This window comes from Eurytemora carolleeae, unplaced genomic scaffold (assembly GCF_000591075.1).
Source record: "Eurytemora carolleeae unplaced genomic scaffold, Eaff_2.0 scaffold57, whole genome shotgun sequence".
Taxonomy (NCBI): domain Eukaryota; kingdom Metazoa; phylum Arthropoda; class Copepoda; order Calanoida; family Temoridae; genus Eurytemora; species Eurytemora carolleeae.
This window is the reverse complement of record NW_019396351.1, coordinates 365,759-384,277: the sequence shown is the minus strand read 5'-3', so window position 1 is coordinate 384,277 and position 18,519 is coordinate 365,759. Positions and strand designations below refer to the sequence as shown.

The window sequence follows — 18,519 nt, the reverse complement described above, 5'->3', positions numbered from 1 at the left end:
TAATGTAAAGTTGTCTTTTTTAATATCTTCACAACGAAATAATATCCTTCTTGGTTCCAAAACAAGTTGAACAAAACCGTTCAGACGCCATAGAGCTTTCTTCAAATCTAAACTTGAAAGCAGAGAGTTTGCTTCAAATTAAAACTTGAAACCAGAGAGTTTGCTTCAAATTTAAACTTGAAACCAGAGAGTTTGCTTCAAATTTAAACTTGAAATCAGAGAGTATGCTTTAAAGTAAAACTTGAAACAAGAGGGTTTGCTTTAAATTAAAATTTGAAAGCAGAGAGTTTGCATCAAATCCAAACTTGAAAGCAGAGAGTTTGCATCAAATCCAAACTTGAAAGCAGAGAGTTTGCATCAAATCCAAACTTGAAAGCACAGAGTTTGCATCAAATCCAAACTTGAAAGCAGAGAGTTTGCTTCAAATTAAAACTTGAAAGCAGAGAGTTTGCTTCAATTTAAAACTTGAAAGCAGAGAGTTTTCTTCAAATTAAAACTTGAAAGCAGAGAGTTTGCTTCAAATTAAAACTTGAAAGCAGAGAGTTTGCATCAAATTTAAACTTGAAAGCAGAGAATTTTCTTCAAATTTCAACTTGAAAGCAGAGAGCTTTAAAGAGGGCTATGCCTAATTAACAACGTTACCCTCGAAATCTGATTAATAAAGTGAAAGGTAGCGTAGTTTTCTAGCTTGAAAAGTGTTTAATTCCGATCATTTCTCCTTAGTTTTCTTGCAGTAGAAATGCACAATTGAAAATAATCTGTTTTAAGATTATAAGCATCGATGTATAATTCATACTTGATTACGCAAAGCGTTTAAGGGTATCGTTGTGAATCAAACATAGAACTCTATAAATGGAAGTTTGCTTGAAATCATATGTACAGACCTTTAAATACCTTCAAAAAATAAGTGTAAAACTCTATGTGGAATAACATTGCACAATAATTGAAATTTGACTTAACATGGTTCAAAAACTTTAAATCAGAAAATCCTGCAGTTTATGCTCTAAACTCTGATCATGGTTGAAAAGGGATTGGTTTTGGAACACACAAAGGTTCAGGTACTTTTTTAGACAGATAGGTGGAATAAATTTTTAAATGTATGGCAAATAGATTGCTGCAAGCTCATGGGGATCTGACATTCTAGACAAGCATAGCCATGGTTTACATCCTGGCAACATTTCTTTGCATTTAGGGTGCTCCGTGTACTTTTATAGGCTCAATCGAATAACTTAAGATTGTTGAATTGAAAAATCAGTAAACCGAACTGATATCCATCACAGAAGTAGCGGTTGAATTTAAAACTACGGGAGTTTTTTTGACAAAAAACTCCGCAATTTCTTCCGGAGATTTATCTTTTGTTTCCGGTACACAGAAAACAATAAATATGGCTCCTATAAATGACAACCCTGCGAAGCACCAAAAAGCTGAGAAAGATCCAGAATATTCCTGAATGTATCCAAAGCTAAGTGCAAAGCAGAAGTTACAGATCCACGTGAACGCTACGGCAAACGGATATAGTTTCCCACGTGCTGAAGTGGGAAGTATTTCCGCCATGACAGTCCAAGCAACTGCTCCATATCCAACCATGAAAAAGGATATAAATACAAGCATAGAGACAAGTGGTACCCAGTGGCAGGTTAAAGAAACCCCTGAACCCTTGAGATAATAGTAAACCCCTAATATAATCAGATTGATACTGGTCCCAATAGATGAAGCAAGTAGGAGAAGTTTTCTGCGTAGAAGTTTGGAGAGTCCAATAGCGGCAATACAGCTGACCAAGATGACCCCGCCGGTGATTCCAGTAGCGATATGTTCGTTCATTGTTAGCCCCGACTCCTTGAAGATAAGCTTACTGTAGGCGATGATGGTGTTGTATCCCGTGGCCTGGAAGAAGAACATGATGGCTAGACAGACGAGAGATGGTTTCCAGACTGCAGGGTGCTTGTGGAATCTCCAGGACGGAGAGGAGTTTGCATCTTCTGTATTTTCAAATACGTCCGGACCACTGTAGTGCAGAGTTTCTCCTTGAACCTGCGGAGAAGTTAATTAAAGGGTCTGCTGACATAATATTTTATAACGAGTCCCATAAAACCTTTGTCTGAGCAATAGATAACTAAAAAATACTTATTTTCTGAACAAAAAATGTTAACATATAACAGACCTGATGCTTTAAGGACAATAAAGGAAGTTGTTAGAATAAAAACAAAAATTCAAGGTATAAAAACGGTCATGTAGCTTCCTTATTGTTACTCAGATATAGATTTAAAGGGCGCCGTTATAAATCAGTTATAAATCAGTTATAAATCAGTTATAAATCAGTTATAAATCAGTTATAAATCAGAAAAAAAATTTAAAAGTTTATTTGTTTCGTACCTGTTTAAAGAACCCTGTAGGAGCCTCTGTTCGTCCCAATTTTTGTAGAGATTGTTCAGCTCCCATAAAGTCTCCCTAAAATATTGAAAAATTTTCTAACGATTCAAAAAAAAATAATTACGAAAAAATATTTCAAATTAACTCTTTTTTTAATGTTTCAAGAAACAGGAGGTTTTCTCACCTTCGAGGCTAGATGTACAGGTGACTCTGGGATTACCCAAATAAACAAGATCGTTGGTACTATCAGAGCTATCCCTGAGAGAGCCAACCCTGCCCATTCTAACCAGATACCAGAGATATATGTCGTTAACAGTCCAACCTGGAACAATAATAGTGGTCTATATTAGATTCTTTAAACATTTTTCTGAGAAAAAATGATGGAGATATCTTGTAAAATTTATAACTTTCAAGTGTGGTTTCTTTTAAAATGTTGATGTCAGATTTTTGCAGCAAAAAAAGAAAGTAATGGAATTGAGTTTTTGCCACAAATTATGATTTTACATTTGCCATATCTTTTCAACCTGATGGTGTAAACCATTGATATTTCAAACTACCATTATTTGATCTAAAATTATTCATTGTTTGAAATATCTAAGGTCTCCGACAATCAAATGCAAAGATATAGGGATAAGAAAATACAGAGTTTGTGACAAAAACTCAATTCTTTTGAAGAATGTTGTTCTCTTGAAGATATGAGAAATCAGATACAGAGTTAAAGGGTGCCATCGTCAATCAGAAATGTAAGTTTGAAATTAGAACTTTTGTGATGTGAATCTTGGGATTAAACTTTGATCTCCTTGATCTCCTTTTTATGGAGATCTACCGATCAATTTAATTCAGCTTTGAAATCCCGTGATGGCCATACCCTGCAGGATTAACTACAATTGAGAGATCAAGCATAAATTCTCAAATTTAAAAGAGACCACATTAGATATCGAGATTAAACGTTCTAAAGTTAAAATACCCACACAAAAGTTAAATGGTGCAGAATATACTAGAGTAATTATTCCAACTCTGTTACCTGGGTAAATAGTGCAGAATCTACTAGAGTAATTATTCCAACTCTGTTACCTGGGTAAATAGTGCAGAATCTACTAGAGTAATTATTTCAACTCTGTTACCTGGGTAAATAGTGGAGGAATTACTCCCAACATTCCTCTATTACTGATATTGGATACTTCTACAAGATAGACTGGAGTTATAGAGAGAGTTAATCCTAATCCTATTCCACCTAACAACCGACCTAAACAACAAATTATAAGAATTAAAATGATAAAATTTGTCCAACTAGTGGAGATGATAATAATTATTTTGACGGGATTGTAAAATTGTTTACAGATTTATCAAGTTTTCTGGTAAATTTGATCTTAAATTAAACAATTAAAAAATAACCAGAGCATGGAAACTCTTGAATTGTGGATATCAAGATCAATTCATAATCTCGATCTTTTGTTAATCTGCAGATTATTTTAATCAATATCCCGCTTGGTAATCGTACACAGTCAGAGGTTTAAGGGAGCTTGGTTAAGGAATGATTCTCTGAAAGTGCCCACAGTGGATAACGAGATCAAACAATGAGTATCCAACGCAAAAGTTCCCAGCTCAGGAGAACAATGCTTTTTCATGCATTGAGATGAAGTTGGTTTATTTTGATAAACCAGTATTTTTATATCAGTTATCTTTGCACTACATTCTAAATTCTAATGTTTATAATGCAACTGAAGATAAAAGCACACAGTCAGTGCTGACATCCTAATAATTCATGAGATTGGGTCTCTGTCCTTTTAAAAGGTCGGTGGGGGGGGGGGGTACATATGTGTTATAATTAATATTTTATCATAATTACCTATAATAATCATTTCAACGTTAACCGCGAAGCCAATGAGTAGATATCCCAATAGATAAGCTACAGTCATCACGTAAAGAGCAGCACCCCGCCTACCCAGCAGTGTCATGGTAGGTATAGATAATAAACAACCAAGCACTGCACCCAATGTGTGAACACTACCTATAACAAAATTATTTCTCTAAGCATGAACGAGAGTGTAAAGGTTGAATAATTAGATTCATAATGTTTTGGAAAATCTTTTTTTAGAATAAGATTGAAAAATTCTAAAGTTTTTTTTAGAGAGTACAAGAGATTTAATTACTTTTGGGTTTTGTTATAATGGAGGGGGGGGGGGGGGTATTTTAATGATGCATTGCTTAAGAGCTAATATGTTTTGCAATTACTATATCTGTTATCTTTTTAATACTGTGATATCATTTCTACGTTACTAATTCTTGTTCCTAGTTGATATTTAGGTCATGGTATCATGGTACAACAAATATATAAACTAGTTAATTAACGCCCCCGGCTTATGTTTCATTCAAATATCATCAATCTGTCTCAAGGAAGAAATGAACTCATTTAATCGAAAAAAAGAAAAAAAGAATTGAATCTGTTGTTAAAGGAATTGAGTCTTTGCCACAAACTCTGAATTTATAATCCCTATATCTTTAGAACCCAATGTCGTAAATCTTTAATTTCAAACTTATAATATTTGATCTAACAGAATTCATAGTTTGAAATATCTAAGGTCTACGACATTGGAATCCAAAGATATAGGATTTAGAAAAGCAGGGTTTGTGGCAAGATAGAAGATCATAAAAATATGAGTCAGCTGTTTTACATGATTAAGCCATTTCTCACAAAAGTTTGAACCTCTGAAAGTACAAAACCTAAAGTACTAAACTATAAGTGTACTGAGTGTACTAACCTATCCATGAAGCATGATGAAGATTAATCTGAACAGTTGAGCTCTGTTTGAACAATGAAGGAAGAGCAGGTGATGAGTAGGCAATAACAGTTCCATCTAGTACACAACCCAGGGACATACCAGCAACAGCCAGACCTTGCTTTACTAAACCATTCTGTAAACTCAGCCAGGAACTTGATCTAGAGCAGGACTGAGAAACTTTTTCAGTTCTGGTCACATTATCAGCCTTTTCCGGGTCTGAATAACTGCTGATGTGTTCTCCGGTCCATACCAGAGACTTAGTTCCGGCCTTCGAGCTGTTTTCTTGTCCTGTCCCCATCCTGAAATATATCAAAATATTTAAAGGTTTTAAATATTTCTATATTCTTGCTTGGACGGTGTTACCTTGCCTAAACTGTTACGCCGTACGGTGTACCCTTACTTAAATTGTACTGTATGGTCAGTCATTTACTATGCTTTATTGCACGGTTTACTCTTAACTACATTGTACTGCACGATATACCCTTAACTATGCAGTACCGTATTGTGTACCGTTACCTCCAATTACACTGTTGGGGAAGCAACTATCTTTCCCGTTCTTTGAAATGCACATTGTTTACCCCGTTGCTTTGTAGTGTATACCCCATACACTGTACTGTACATGGTATCTTATCACTCTGGCCTAAACTGTACAGCGTACTGCGTACAGCTCAGAATACATACATCTACTCCTCTCTATGACTTATCCTTTATCCTTGTAAATTTAAGATTACAGGTTTATGTTGGTTTATATGTAGCCCCAGGTTTATTTATGATTGTTCTCCAGGTACGCTTTATAGTAGGGATATCAGGGTAGTGTGGGAACTGGGGAATTCTAGGAATTCCTAAGAGGAAACAGAGTTTTTTAGGTAATTAGGAGTCTTAATTACATATAAATACTATCCAAAGCTCATGGCATATACATATAATAAATGAATGTTGATTTGAAAAAAAAAGGTTGAGTGCTTTTGTTTTTAACTTTCAATAAAATATTCAATCTTTACTGTTCATGCCCGAACAGAGTTAAAAATAATTTCATAAAACGCAAAACGAATAATTAAACTTGTTTTGACCCGTTCTGTTTTCCGATGACTCACAATAAAAACCCGATATTTGTCTATCCCCACCATGTGAATTAGGACAGTATTTGGCTAGATTTCAATATTTATTCTAAAGGTATGAACTGGAGTGATATAGACAGATACACGATGTACAAAGCACGTATTGCATGTTAGAGATATCGGTATACACTATAAATAGGGAAACGACTGGAAAAGAAAAACGACTTTTAAACTCAAGATATGACTTTAAATAGTCTCATGAGAATGATTGTGCAGTATAAAAGGATCCATTTCACTCAATTAGTGGTTTAATAATTGTCTAGTAAAACTATTTGCTTTCTAACAACATGAAATACACTTAAGTATTGCTATAAAGTCGTCTTCCTATTTCAGAGTTTTTTGGTTATCACTCATCGAGATATTAGTAATAGAGGGGGCATCTGGAATTTTAGACTTCTTGTTGTACAGCCACTGTACACAATGACCCGATCAGAAATTCTACCTGGGGGGGATCATAATTCGTAGATCAGTTTTGAAAGTTATTGTTTGAAAGTGAAAGCAAAGAAAACAAGTCCATATGATTTTTGTATAAAAATGAGACATGACAAATAGAGAAAAAAATAAAATCCCCCCCCCCCTCTAAATCCCATTTTTGATGTATAAATATGACAAATGATACATCGTTGTTTACACAATTTTTGACACTACAATATCTCAATTGTTGAAAAACATTAAAATTAACTGTCCAATCAATACCGTACAAATAGATGTACTTAGGATTAAACCCACTGTACTCTATGATACCAACTCAGTCATAAGGAAACATTTTTCGACAAATTTCACTGTACAGTATAAACCTAGCCAGGCAAAATTAGGAGAGTTATGCCCGCCCCCTGTTATCACTGCATATTATTTTATTACTAATGAAATATAGTGTCTTTCTTATTTAAAAATTAAAATATTCTCGCATATATCTTAACCTAATTCTAAGCCATCTTTAATAGTAAGCCAATTTATATATTGTTATACAGTAAAATATGATGACCCTGATAAAGCCTGCAGAGTAGGTCATTTCAATCGAACAACTAAAATTTTAGTTTTAAGTACAGGGGGGGGGGGAGTTTAAAAAATCAAGGATTAAAGAACATTTTTTATCAGCAACCATTTATAAAACTTGCAACTATTTAGATTAATTCTGTTTTTTTCTAATTTTTATTGAACTTTCAAAGTGATTTCGAGAACTTAAAAACGGTACGGGCTACTGCCTTTAAACCTTTGTCTGAGATGATGGAGACATCCTTGTTTTTCTCATTATAATTTGATTATTATGCAGCTTGCAAAGACAAAAGTTGGTATTTGACAGTATTTTTACCTTTTCAAGATTGTTATTAAGTGAATCGTAACTGAAGGGTCATTAGAATTAGACAACAGTCCCTTTAAGACTGAATAAAAGGTGTATCCTACAAAATCATGATATTTACCTAAAGGCGTAAAGTAAGTTGTTTCTGAATGTATCTCCGAAATCATCCATGTTTTGTATTTTTATAGAAACCAAGAAACGTGCAAAAATTCTATGGGTCGCAAAATTTCTTTATAACATAAACTTAACGCTAACAGTTCAAGATTCTAAACTCTAAAAAACTCTCATAGACTTGAACCCTACACTGTTTGATGTCTTGTTTACAACTGAGAACTATAAACACGATTGTGTTTCATAAGCATGATAGATTTTAGCTCCAAGTTTTATAAACGGTTAGGATTATAAACCACGAGATTTAAATGTCGGATGAGAACTCAAAGAAGTGCACAGATGGGTTGCACGTTTTCCCCCTGCACGTGAGTACTGAAGGAAAAACACAAATGTAAAATGGGCATAGGTATTAAATATTAAATTTTTGTTTAGATAAATTTTTATTTGCCTCTAGTAGTATGTTTGCGTATAAAGGGACCTATCTATGTCAAGACCTACCCTCCTATGAAGCAAAAACTGGTAATTCTTTGGGCTTCTTCCCAGTGCCTTTTCTGAGTTATATAAATACGTTTTACAAGAAGTCTCGGTTAAATAACACGTTTTACCACGGGCATATCGTAAACTTTATACTGTCACTGGGCCATAGTAGAATAGGCCTACTCTGACATATACTATACCTACCCACCCCAACCATAAATCATTAAAAAACAAAAGAAAGTTTCCTATTTAACAAATATTCCCATTCGTATTGGCTCAAAAAAGAGATTGAGTCTTTGCCACAAACTCTGATTTTCTAATCCCCATATCTTTGCAACCCAAGATTACAGACCTTTGATATTTCAAACAATAAATTCTGTTAGTTCAAATAGTGCAATATATCAAATGGTTACACCATCAGGTTGCACAGATATAAGGAGTCGAATATTTCCGACTTTGATTAATTGATCCATCAGAATTTTAAAATTTGAAATCTTAAAGATCTACGACATTGGGTTGTAGAAAATTAGGGCTTGTGGCAACGAATTGATTCTTTTACTTTTAACCCTTTCGCATTTATTTCGTAAACGTACACAATTTGAATATTTTTCGCTAAACACTGACCCCCACCCCCCTCCGACTACTCCTATCCTAGTTAGGACCCCTTCAATTATGACAATATTGTGGTTAAACCATTAAACCAAATGAACCAGGTGGAATATTCTAAAAATAATATTGACAGGAAGCCAAAAATATTGATTATCTAATATTTATAATTATAATTTTCATCATGTCAAGTTTCTATAATTCAGAGTTTTTGGGGATAAAAAAAACGTCAATAACTGTTGCTTGTCAAGATAGTTAATTTTCCCGGGAATCTTTGCTATTTCTACTTAGTCATCTTGAGTAATAACTCATTTGTCGCTAAATAAGTTCAAACAAATTAAACTGTTTATAATACATAATAAAAAATATGTTAATAAAAATTAAGGACCGACCCGGAAGCTAAGTAAGCTCCTATTCAAAACGTGCTATAAACTGTCTTATTTAAAATAACGTCTGGAAGCTGATTTCTTATTGAAAACGTTCTGAATAATTAGTTTAATAGCAAGTTAGTAAGCTAAATTCTTATTTTAAAAATATTCAATTATGAATTGTTAAAAAAAAATATGTTGATGAAAATCTAATGGGACCGACTCGAATTTTAAGTTCGTGAAAATTGTGTAATATGTTGGATAGCACGTTTGTAAGCTCCTATTCAAAACGTGCTGACTGTCTTGTTTAAAAGCACGTCTGGAAGCTGTTTTCTGATTTAAAATGTGCTAAATAACAGTTTTACATCACGTCAGTAAGCTAAGTTCTTGCTTAAAACTTGCCGAATAATTAGTTTATTGCTTTTGTAGGGAAGCTGAGTTCTTACTTAAAACGTGCCGAATTATCACGTAAAAAACTAAGTTCAAGTTTAATTTGGGCCGAACATAGCACTTCAGGAAGCTGAGTAATAATTTAAAAAGTGCTGACTAACCTGTTTTCACAGATGCATATTGCACTATTACAAAATGTCTAATGTCTAGATTTACAATGCTTCTAGACAAGGAGGAGAAGATTGAGGGGGGGGGGGAGAAATGTGTGCATCTGCCATGGGAGAAGATTGGGGGGAGAAATGTATGAATAAAAAATGTGAAAATTAGTAATTGAGAGTTTACTAATCCCTACTATGATAAATTAGTTTTTAAATAAATAAATGCAAATTTATAGAATCTTACTTGTTAATACTTTTCTTCCGACCCATCTTAAAGGAATTCTGAAAGTAATTTCAAGTAACTCTAAATTTTTCCTTTTCTCAACGGTACCCTCAAAACCTTTGTCTGTTCAAGAGATTATGAGATGATAATATTTTTCTCTTTGAAAATTGATTTTCAATTGTGTTTCTCATTTAAATTGACTTTTAGATTTTCGCTGCAGAAATAGACACTTTTATTGATGAAAAAACGACGATACTTTCCACATTTATGATCAGATAAAGGTTTCAAAAGTATCGATGTGCATCTGACATGTCATTTTTAAATCCTGGGTTACTTGAAATTACGTCCCTGATAAGAAAATACGCTAACTCGCTCGAACAATGTTGAGAACTAAAGATGATTTTAAGATTTTTGGTTGAATATGAAAACGATAAAAGAACATCTGTAAAAATTACCTTAATAATGCAAATGAACGGTATCAGCAAAGGCCAAAATCATTAAGATCTAAACCGTAATATTCTGCAATTTTTAAAATTAAAATTTTAAAGGGATCGACAATAGATTCTATTCGTTGTTTAATCGATTTCAGTGATCTGAAGGTTGCAATCTCCACGCAAAATTCACAAAAATGTTGCCAGTTTCTTAAAAGCTAAAGCTAAAACCAAGTTCTTAAATACAAATGTGTTTAGTAATGTTAAAAAATGTAAGCGAGGTATGTGAGGTAAACTCAAAGGAATTGCGACACTTTCAGGTTGACACAGTCTTGAAAATTGACGCAACTTTTCAGAGCTGTCAGGATCTATGTTTGAAGAGGGTAAACAACAGTTATCGGCAATATCATTCAAACCTTATTCAGAGAAATGAAGAATTTTTAGGATGATTTTTTATATTAAGAGACAAATGACGGCTTTTTAGTCCTTAAAGAAATAACATTCTTCAGTAATATGAAAATACCTATTGTTCAAAAATGGCCAAAAGCCTTTGATATTTCATACTTAAAATATTTGATCTAACAGAATTCATAGTTTGACATATAGCTGTAAAGATGTAGGGATTAGAAAATTAGAGTTTGTGGCATAGACCAGGGAGTAAGGAATAGAAGGGAGATATAACTGACGCGGTAATTATACACATCAGACAAATATTTCATATTCAAATGGAGTACCGTCTGCAAAGCATGTATAATTTATATGGTAGGGCGAACCGCGTCAGTTATATCTCCCTTCTGTTCCTTACTCCCTGGCATAGACTCAATTCTTTTGAAGGGATTGTAGTCTTTTGATCTCCATGTATAGTTTAAGAACAGTGCATAATGAATGAGACATCCATGTTTAACTTTTTAAAAACTTTTTTTTTCATTTACGGTTTCTCTATACGTCGACACTCTCTTTAACAGAAACAGTAAGATTTAAATCTGAAATAACTATTTAAATTACTCCACGTGTAGTTACTGATACTCTGTGCAATTATTTCGTTTAAATTTTTCTGGGCATATGGATAAATAAACAGGGATTGCATTGTACAGATCTTTTTCACATGATAAAAAGCACGCTTTACAATATTAAAGCAGCATTATTATTATGATAATAATTGACGAAGCTCTTTAATATTTTTGAAATAAATTCTAAGAAAGTTATTTATTTGAAATCAAACATTTTTTTTAGAATAAATTAAAAAGACTGGCTACAATCTTTTAGATTCGGCACTTTCTGGGCTTTCATTCCACGGAACGCAGAGCCGCAAACAGATGTGTAAGTGTAAAGACTCAAAGTTGTGCGTGAACCTTATCGATTAAAAAAAATTGTCGCAAAACAAAGAAGTTTGAGTGTTCTGAGATTGTAAAATGATAATGTCTAGAAAACACGAAAAAAATACTAATATGGATTTTATCATACAGGGTGAGTAAAAAAAAGTTTTTTTAGCGGCGGCTGGTGCAAAGTTGTACCTTTTTTTGTTTAACTCTCCTTTTTCAATATTTTTTATTTTTTTTATTTTTTTTGGTACTCTTATGGCTAAAAAAATCCTTAAACCTTTTTTTCTCACAAAATCCAAAGTTCAGAAAAGCAAACATGTGTATATACATATTATTTCTATCAAACTCAAAAATTTTATAAATATTGAATCACAGAAAACTCGCAAAATTGTAATAGAAATTCGCAATTTTCAGTTCTGGTCTATTTTAGAGGAAACGGTGTTTTTCAATGGCTCCTCAGGTTTTGACTGAACAGCGTATTATTTATAACTTTAGAATAAACTCAGAAGAAAGGAACTAGAGGATTAAAAAAATTAGACAATGAACTCTCATCCTTTATGGGTGACCCTGTATGATCTGTTTTGTTTATTATTTATCAAAGACATATGAAAATTCACGTGATTCATATTATTTAATAATGTTAAGAAATCAGGATTTAACCGCTTCATAAATGTATTTCCTTTTATCTGTAACAATTCGATTTATTTTAATGAATTTGTATAATAATATCTGTGTAACTATTTCTATATTTTCCAACATAATTTTAACAGTAGCTTTTTAACATAAACATATTTTTAACAGTAGTTTTATAAAATAAACAGACATATATTGGCTGGATAACTGACATCTGATAATATAAATACTGAGGATGGCTTACCTATATAATAAAACAAGACATTCGTATATATATATATATATATGTTGCCTATAGCCGGCCAAATGGCCGTGTTATAGGCTAAAAAAATCGAAATATTTTTTCAATTTTTTTTTTCAAAATAATTTTTTTCAACATTTTATTTTTCCACGGGCAGCCGGTTTAGTTGTTTGTAAATAAAATTAAAAACCTCGCATTTTAAGATAAGTATGCGAAATGTTTGTACTTTGTGGGTACTATATGCGTATATGTTTTTGCATATGTGTACTATATATGTGCATATGTGTACTATATATGTGCATATGTGTACTATGCGAAGAGAAAAGAAAACATGTACTTTGTACATCTCTGATTCTCGGTTAGAAAATTATGAAGAGAAATTCTATTTTATTTTCCGAAAAAATCAATTATTTTAATCTTACTGTGCTACTGTGTTAACTTCCATTTTCCGTCACATTACCACCCTGACTGATGATATTTTACAAGCGCGCACACAATTATACCCTTCCCTCAAAGCGTGCATATAAAGGACAACATACAAATCAATACTTTGTACTCTAACTCTTGAAATAAGAGCATAACTCTATGGTTTTCAATTGAGAAAACAGGATTTACGGGCGTAGGATTAGAGAAACAGGATTTACGGGAGTAGGATTAGAGAAACAGGATTTATGGGCGTAGGATTAGAGAAAACAGTATTTACGCGCGTAGGATTAGAGAAAACAGGATTTACGCGCGTAGGATTAGAGAAAACAGGATTTACGGGCGTAAGATTAGAGAAAACAGGATTTACGCGCGTAGGATTAGAGAAAACAGGATTTAAGGGCATAGGATTAGAGAAACAGGATTTAAGGGCGTAGGATTAGAGGAACAGGATTTACGCGCGTAGGATTAGAGAAAACTGGATTTACGCGCGTCGGATTAGAAAAACAGGATTTACGCGCGTAGGATTAGAAAAACAGGATTTACGCGCGTAGGATTAAAGGAACAGGAACAGCTACAAAGGAGACTTTAATTTCGACTTATATGTCTTAAAATATGACTATAGGAAAAATGACTTTTGAAGTCTGTATGACAAGCGACTATGAATGCAATGAAAAGACTAAATAAATTGCGCCCAGTCGTCTCTGAAGTTTATTTTTTGTAAAAGATTTGTGTAAGAGATTTGGTGAACATGAGAGGAAACGAATTAAGAGTTATGAGGAGGATTAGGCGATAGGATTAAAATGTATTAAAAGGATTAGAAAATATGGAAAGGATTTGAAAATACGGAAAGAATTAGGATATGGAAAGGATATGAAAATATGGCAAGGATAAGAAGATATGGAAAGGAATAGAGGATATGGAAAGGATTAGAAGATACGGAAAGGATAAGAAGATACGAAAAGGATTAGAAGATACGAAAAGGATTAGGAGATATAAAAAGGATTAGAGGATATGGAAAGGATAAGAAGATTTGGAAAGGATGCTGAGATATGGAAATGGCTAGGTATAAAGAAAGGTTTAGGAGATGTGAAAAGAAATAAAAAATAAGGTAAGGAAAAGAAGATATGGAAATTATTAGAAGATATGTGAGGGTTAGAAGATAAGGAAAGGATTCGGAGTTATGGAAAGGATTAAGAAATATGGAAAGGGTTAAGAGATATGAAAAGGATTAAGAGATATGTAGAGATTAAGAGATATGAAAAGGATTAAGAGATATGTAGAGATTAAGAGATATGTAGAGATTAAAACCGAATAGTTTATTTATTTAAAGTGTATTAAAGAAGGAAAATAAACAACTTCTCCACTGATAAAGTATAAATGCTGATTAAGCACGGCTTTCTTTCAAAAACATGTCTACGAACGTGAATACTAACGTGTATATACTATATAAATATGTTACACAAAGAAGCATAATGACCAAAACAATAAAGTTCTCGTTCCTTAGATTTGTGTTAAAATTATTATTAGTTAAAAATAAATTGAAAAAATTTGCGAAAACGTTCAATTTTTAATCTTGAAAACATTTCCAACACCCCCCCCCCCCCACCAACTCTTAAAATAATGTTTAATTTCTTTTCAAGCATAATAGAATGCTAAGGTTAAGACGAAAGGATTTAGCCTCCCAGCTCCAAGACTAACATCACGTATTCAAAGAAATTCAGTTTTCGCCCCAAACTCATATTTCTAATCTATTCTTGGCAACTTTATGGTGTAACATTTAAAATTTCAAATTTAAATTATTTGATTTAATAGATTTTAAAGTTTGAAATATCTAAGATCTATGCTTTTGATTTAAAAAACTATAGGGATTAGACAATCAGAGTTTGTGACACCGGCTCAATTCCTTTCATTTAATCGTAAAATCTTCTGTACAAACCAATAACCAAATTAAATTCACCCTTCACCTTTAGACCGGTTCCTATGATGATAAATGAGAATCTAGTATTTGTCAAATAAAATCCATGTTAGTCTCACTAGTTCTTTTTACACTGAGAGACTGCAGTGTTGAATCTATAACCTTTACGCAATAGCTTTGCCAACAAAAAATAGGGAATTCATGAAACAGGACAATCTAGGATACAGGGGTTGATACATCAATCTAGGATACAGGGGTTGATACATCAATCTAGGATACAGGGGTTGATACATCAATCTAGGATACAGGGGTAGACAAATCAATCTAGGATACAGGGGTAGACACATCAAACTAGGATACAGGGGTAGACACATCAATCTAGGATACAGGGGGTAGACACATCAATCTAGGATACAGGGGTAGAAAAATCAATCTAGGATACAGGGGTAGACGAATCAAGATTCATAATACAAGTTGGCCTCAAGTAAAACATGTGGGACATTACTTTTCTTAAGTTTAACGCTGTTACCGCTTCTTGCAACAAAGAAGCTGGGGGGACAAATTTCTATCAAACCACAGAAAACTCTGAAAGTTATTCGTCAAATTGGCATTTGCATTTACTAATACTTCTTTGTAGCCCTATACATGTACATTTTAAAATGGAAAGGCGCTTGTTTCCAGCTTTAGCTTAAAAGTAGTAATTGATAAAATACTGATCAATATTTGCGTGAGAGTTTGAACATCTTAGTTAGCAATGAAGCGTTCTTTATCTGACTCCGTTCCAGTTGTTTAGAGAAAAATGTTTAGTACTCAGGATCATGCAAGAGAATGAACTACCCTGTACTTACAAGCAAATGGTTACGGGGGAAAGGGTCAGTGGTTTCCGGAGAAAAAAAAACAGTGGTTTCAGGAGAAAAAAAATCAATGGATTCAGAAAAAAAATCAATGGTTTTCCGGAAAAAATGATCGGTTTCCAGAGAAAAAAGTTTACAATCCAAGTCTAAGACATGGTCATAAAAATGGATTGTAAGTATTCGCAAGCACCGCTCCATTATAAAATGCCGCAAGATTTTCCAGAGAGCCATGATTGATTGATAAAAATTCTGAGAAACTTCTTGGGTTTAATTATTTTAAAAAGTTCCGTTTTAGGGAAAATCACTCAGAAACATCTTTCTTCATTTATCAGCAAGCATACCCTTTCAGTGAACTTTATTCTTTCCCAGTTAAACAACTTCTTACCATTTTAGAGACGGGTTTCTTTCCAAAACCACTGCATCAATATGCCTAGGTAGCTTCTCCACGCTACCCTTTCTAGAACTGTCTATCTGTTCTTCATTCTGTGCTTTTCCTACACTCCTTCTCCTTAGAGTATTCGTCTTATTCTCCCCTTGAAGTACAGGAACACTTGGTGCTACGCAGTACATCTGATATCCCTCCAGTCCTGCTGCTATGCTGAACTTCCTCACCATACTAATCTTCTTTACCGCTGGAGCACCTGCCATACTTTGCTTCCTCAAAGGTCCTCCTCGATTACTAGCTGAAGGTGCACTATGTCTTCTCATATTTTCCTCGGGATCATCTTTTGGACACTCGTTATCAGTGAGTTTGGCTAGACCGTTAATCTCATTTCCTTTGAGTGTTTTGGGAAAGGATCTTCTCCTTTTACTTCCCATCTGGTAGCCTTCTAGCTTTTCCAGCAAACTTAGTCGTCTTCCACTACCTTTCTTTTTTAACACTGGTGAGGCTGCCGGACTGTTTCTTCTCAGATTTTCGATTGTATTCACATCTGGAATCGTTGACACACTTTGCCGTTTGGAAATGCGATTATTCTTGTCTACAGTATCTGGTTCTATCAGTTCTTCCTTATCATCAGCAGTTGTTTTTCCAGTATTGTGTTTAAACCAACCTCCAATTTTAACACCGACCGGTAGGTTTGCTACCGTTCGCCGTCTTTTCCTGCAGTTCTGATCGTTAGGCTGTCCTTCATCAACACTCTTCTCTTTATCTTCAAGTATCTTATCTTTAAATCTTGCTCCTTCCAGCCTTTCATCTGGAAGTGAATGTGTTGATCTTTTCTGACCTTTGTGAAAAACCTTATGATCATCTGCCATACTGCGTTTTCTTAAAAAGTCGATTTTATTCCTTCTTGGAAAGTCATCAACACTCTTTCTTCTGGAATTGCTCGTTACCTCTATATTTGGTAGAACCTCTTCACTTTCAATCAGTTCTTCTTCATCTTCTTCTGGAACAGCTGCTGTTACACTATGCCGGACCCAGTTTCCAATTTGAGCTCCAGTAATAGGCAAGCTTCCCCCTGATTTCCTTTTACTGCCCATTTTATCACCTGCAGGGGCCTTTGTCAAACTTTCTGTTCTCTCTTGAACAATTTGATTTGTATGTGTAGCAGCACCAACAGGCTGCCATATTGGTTTATCCAACTGATTAGCTGTTGGACCTCCAGCAAGACTGTGTCTTCGATCCTTCTCAATCTTCTCTCTTTGTGGTGCCTCCTCTAAACTCCTCATTCTTTTCTTGATCATTTCTTTTCCAATTGTGGCTCCAACGATTTTGGTACATTTTTGACTTACTGTCTGTTGCTCCGGAGGTGGTGTTTGCACAATCCCACTTTCATTTCTCAATCCGTCTCCAGGTGCTTCCGTTCCACTTCTTATGTACTCCAAAGGCATTGATGTAGCGTTCTGTTCCTTTGAACCCCCGCGCATTTTTTTTATTAATTACTCTGAAAACAAAAATGTCATTAATTCAATAAAAAAGATTTTTAAAAATGCTCGCTTTCTTAAAGTATCTTCTTAATGTTTATAAAAAAAAAATTTGTATCTTTAAAATAAAGTTAAGAAATTCTAAAATTAAAACTACCGAAAAAATGAGATTTACACTCTCTCTACAAGTTTCATACATTTTCAATTAAAAGTATTTTTGCAAAAAAGGTTTTTTTTGTGATTTTGCTCCAATTCTTTTTTCAAGCATATCTTTTTTACATTTCCGCTTCAATAAGTTTGAAAACCTTATCTCTATTTTCAATCATAATAATATAAAATTTTTCAATTCCGTTAAATTATTGAAAAGAACTGAAACTGTAAATATTTCAATTTATAAAACATTACGAATTAAGAATTCAAGTTAACGGATCTAATGTTTGAGGAATATTTAGAAATAATTAAAAAAGATATTTTGATAATTTTAACTTAGGAGCTAATTATAGTAGACAAACTCTAATTTCACAATCCTTATATCTTTGCAACCATTTGCGTAAGGTATTTTAAACCTTGACTATTATTTAGATCCAGTGGAATTAATTAGATTTTAAAGGTCTACTCATTAAGTTGCAAAGATATAAGGATTAAAAATTTTTGATTTGTTTTTAATCAATTCCTTAAAAAAATAAAACTGCAGGAAACTTCCTGATATATTTTACTGAAAAATTTACTAAATTTAAGATTGTATGCTTCCATTTTCCACCACATTGTATCCCTAACTGAAGTAAGAACGCGCAAACCCAAAGTCCCCCCCCCACCCCTCCCCACTCCAAACCTGCGTTTAGTGCATACAACACACACCTATCTTGAGTGTACTCTTTTGAGAAATTTTGAGAATTGAAAGATTAAAAAATCCACCAAAATATTTCC

At 33.6% G+C, this 18,519-nt stretch overlaps 1 protein-coding gene across 1 annotated transcript; it reads right to left on the bottom strand.

Moving 5' to 3' along the window:
- Positions 1-513: 513 nt before the first annotated feature.
- Positions 514-17,623, bottom strand: LOC111701511 (uncharacterized). The gene is made up of 7 exons (XM_023472813.1): positions 16,112-17,623; positions 5,133-5,452; positions 4,220-4,381; positions 3,495-3,616; positions 2,555-2,692; positions 2,374-2,448; positions 514-2,031 (listed from the first exon to the last, which is right to left on the bottom strand). The coding sequence occupies exons 1-7, from the start codon at positions 17,593-17,595 to the stop codon at positions 1,252-1,254; spliced, it is 3,081 nt and encodes a 1,026-aa protein (XP_023328581.1). The 5' UTR covers positions 17,596-17,623; the 3' UTR covers positions 514-1,251.
- Positions 17,624-18,519: the final 896 nt, after the last annotated feature.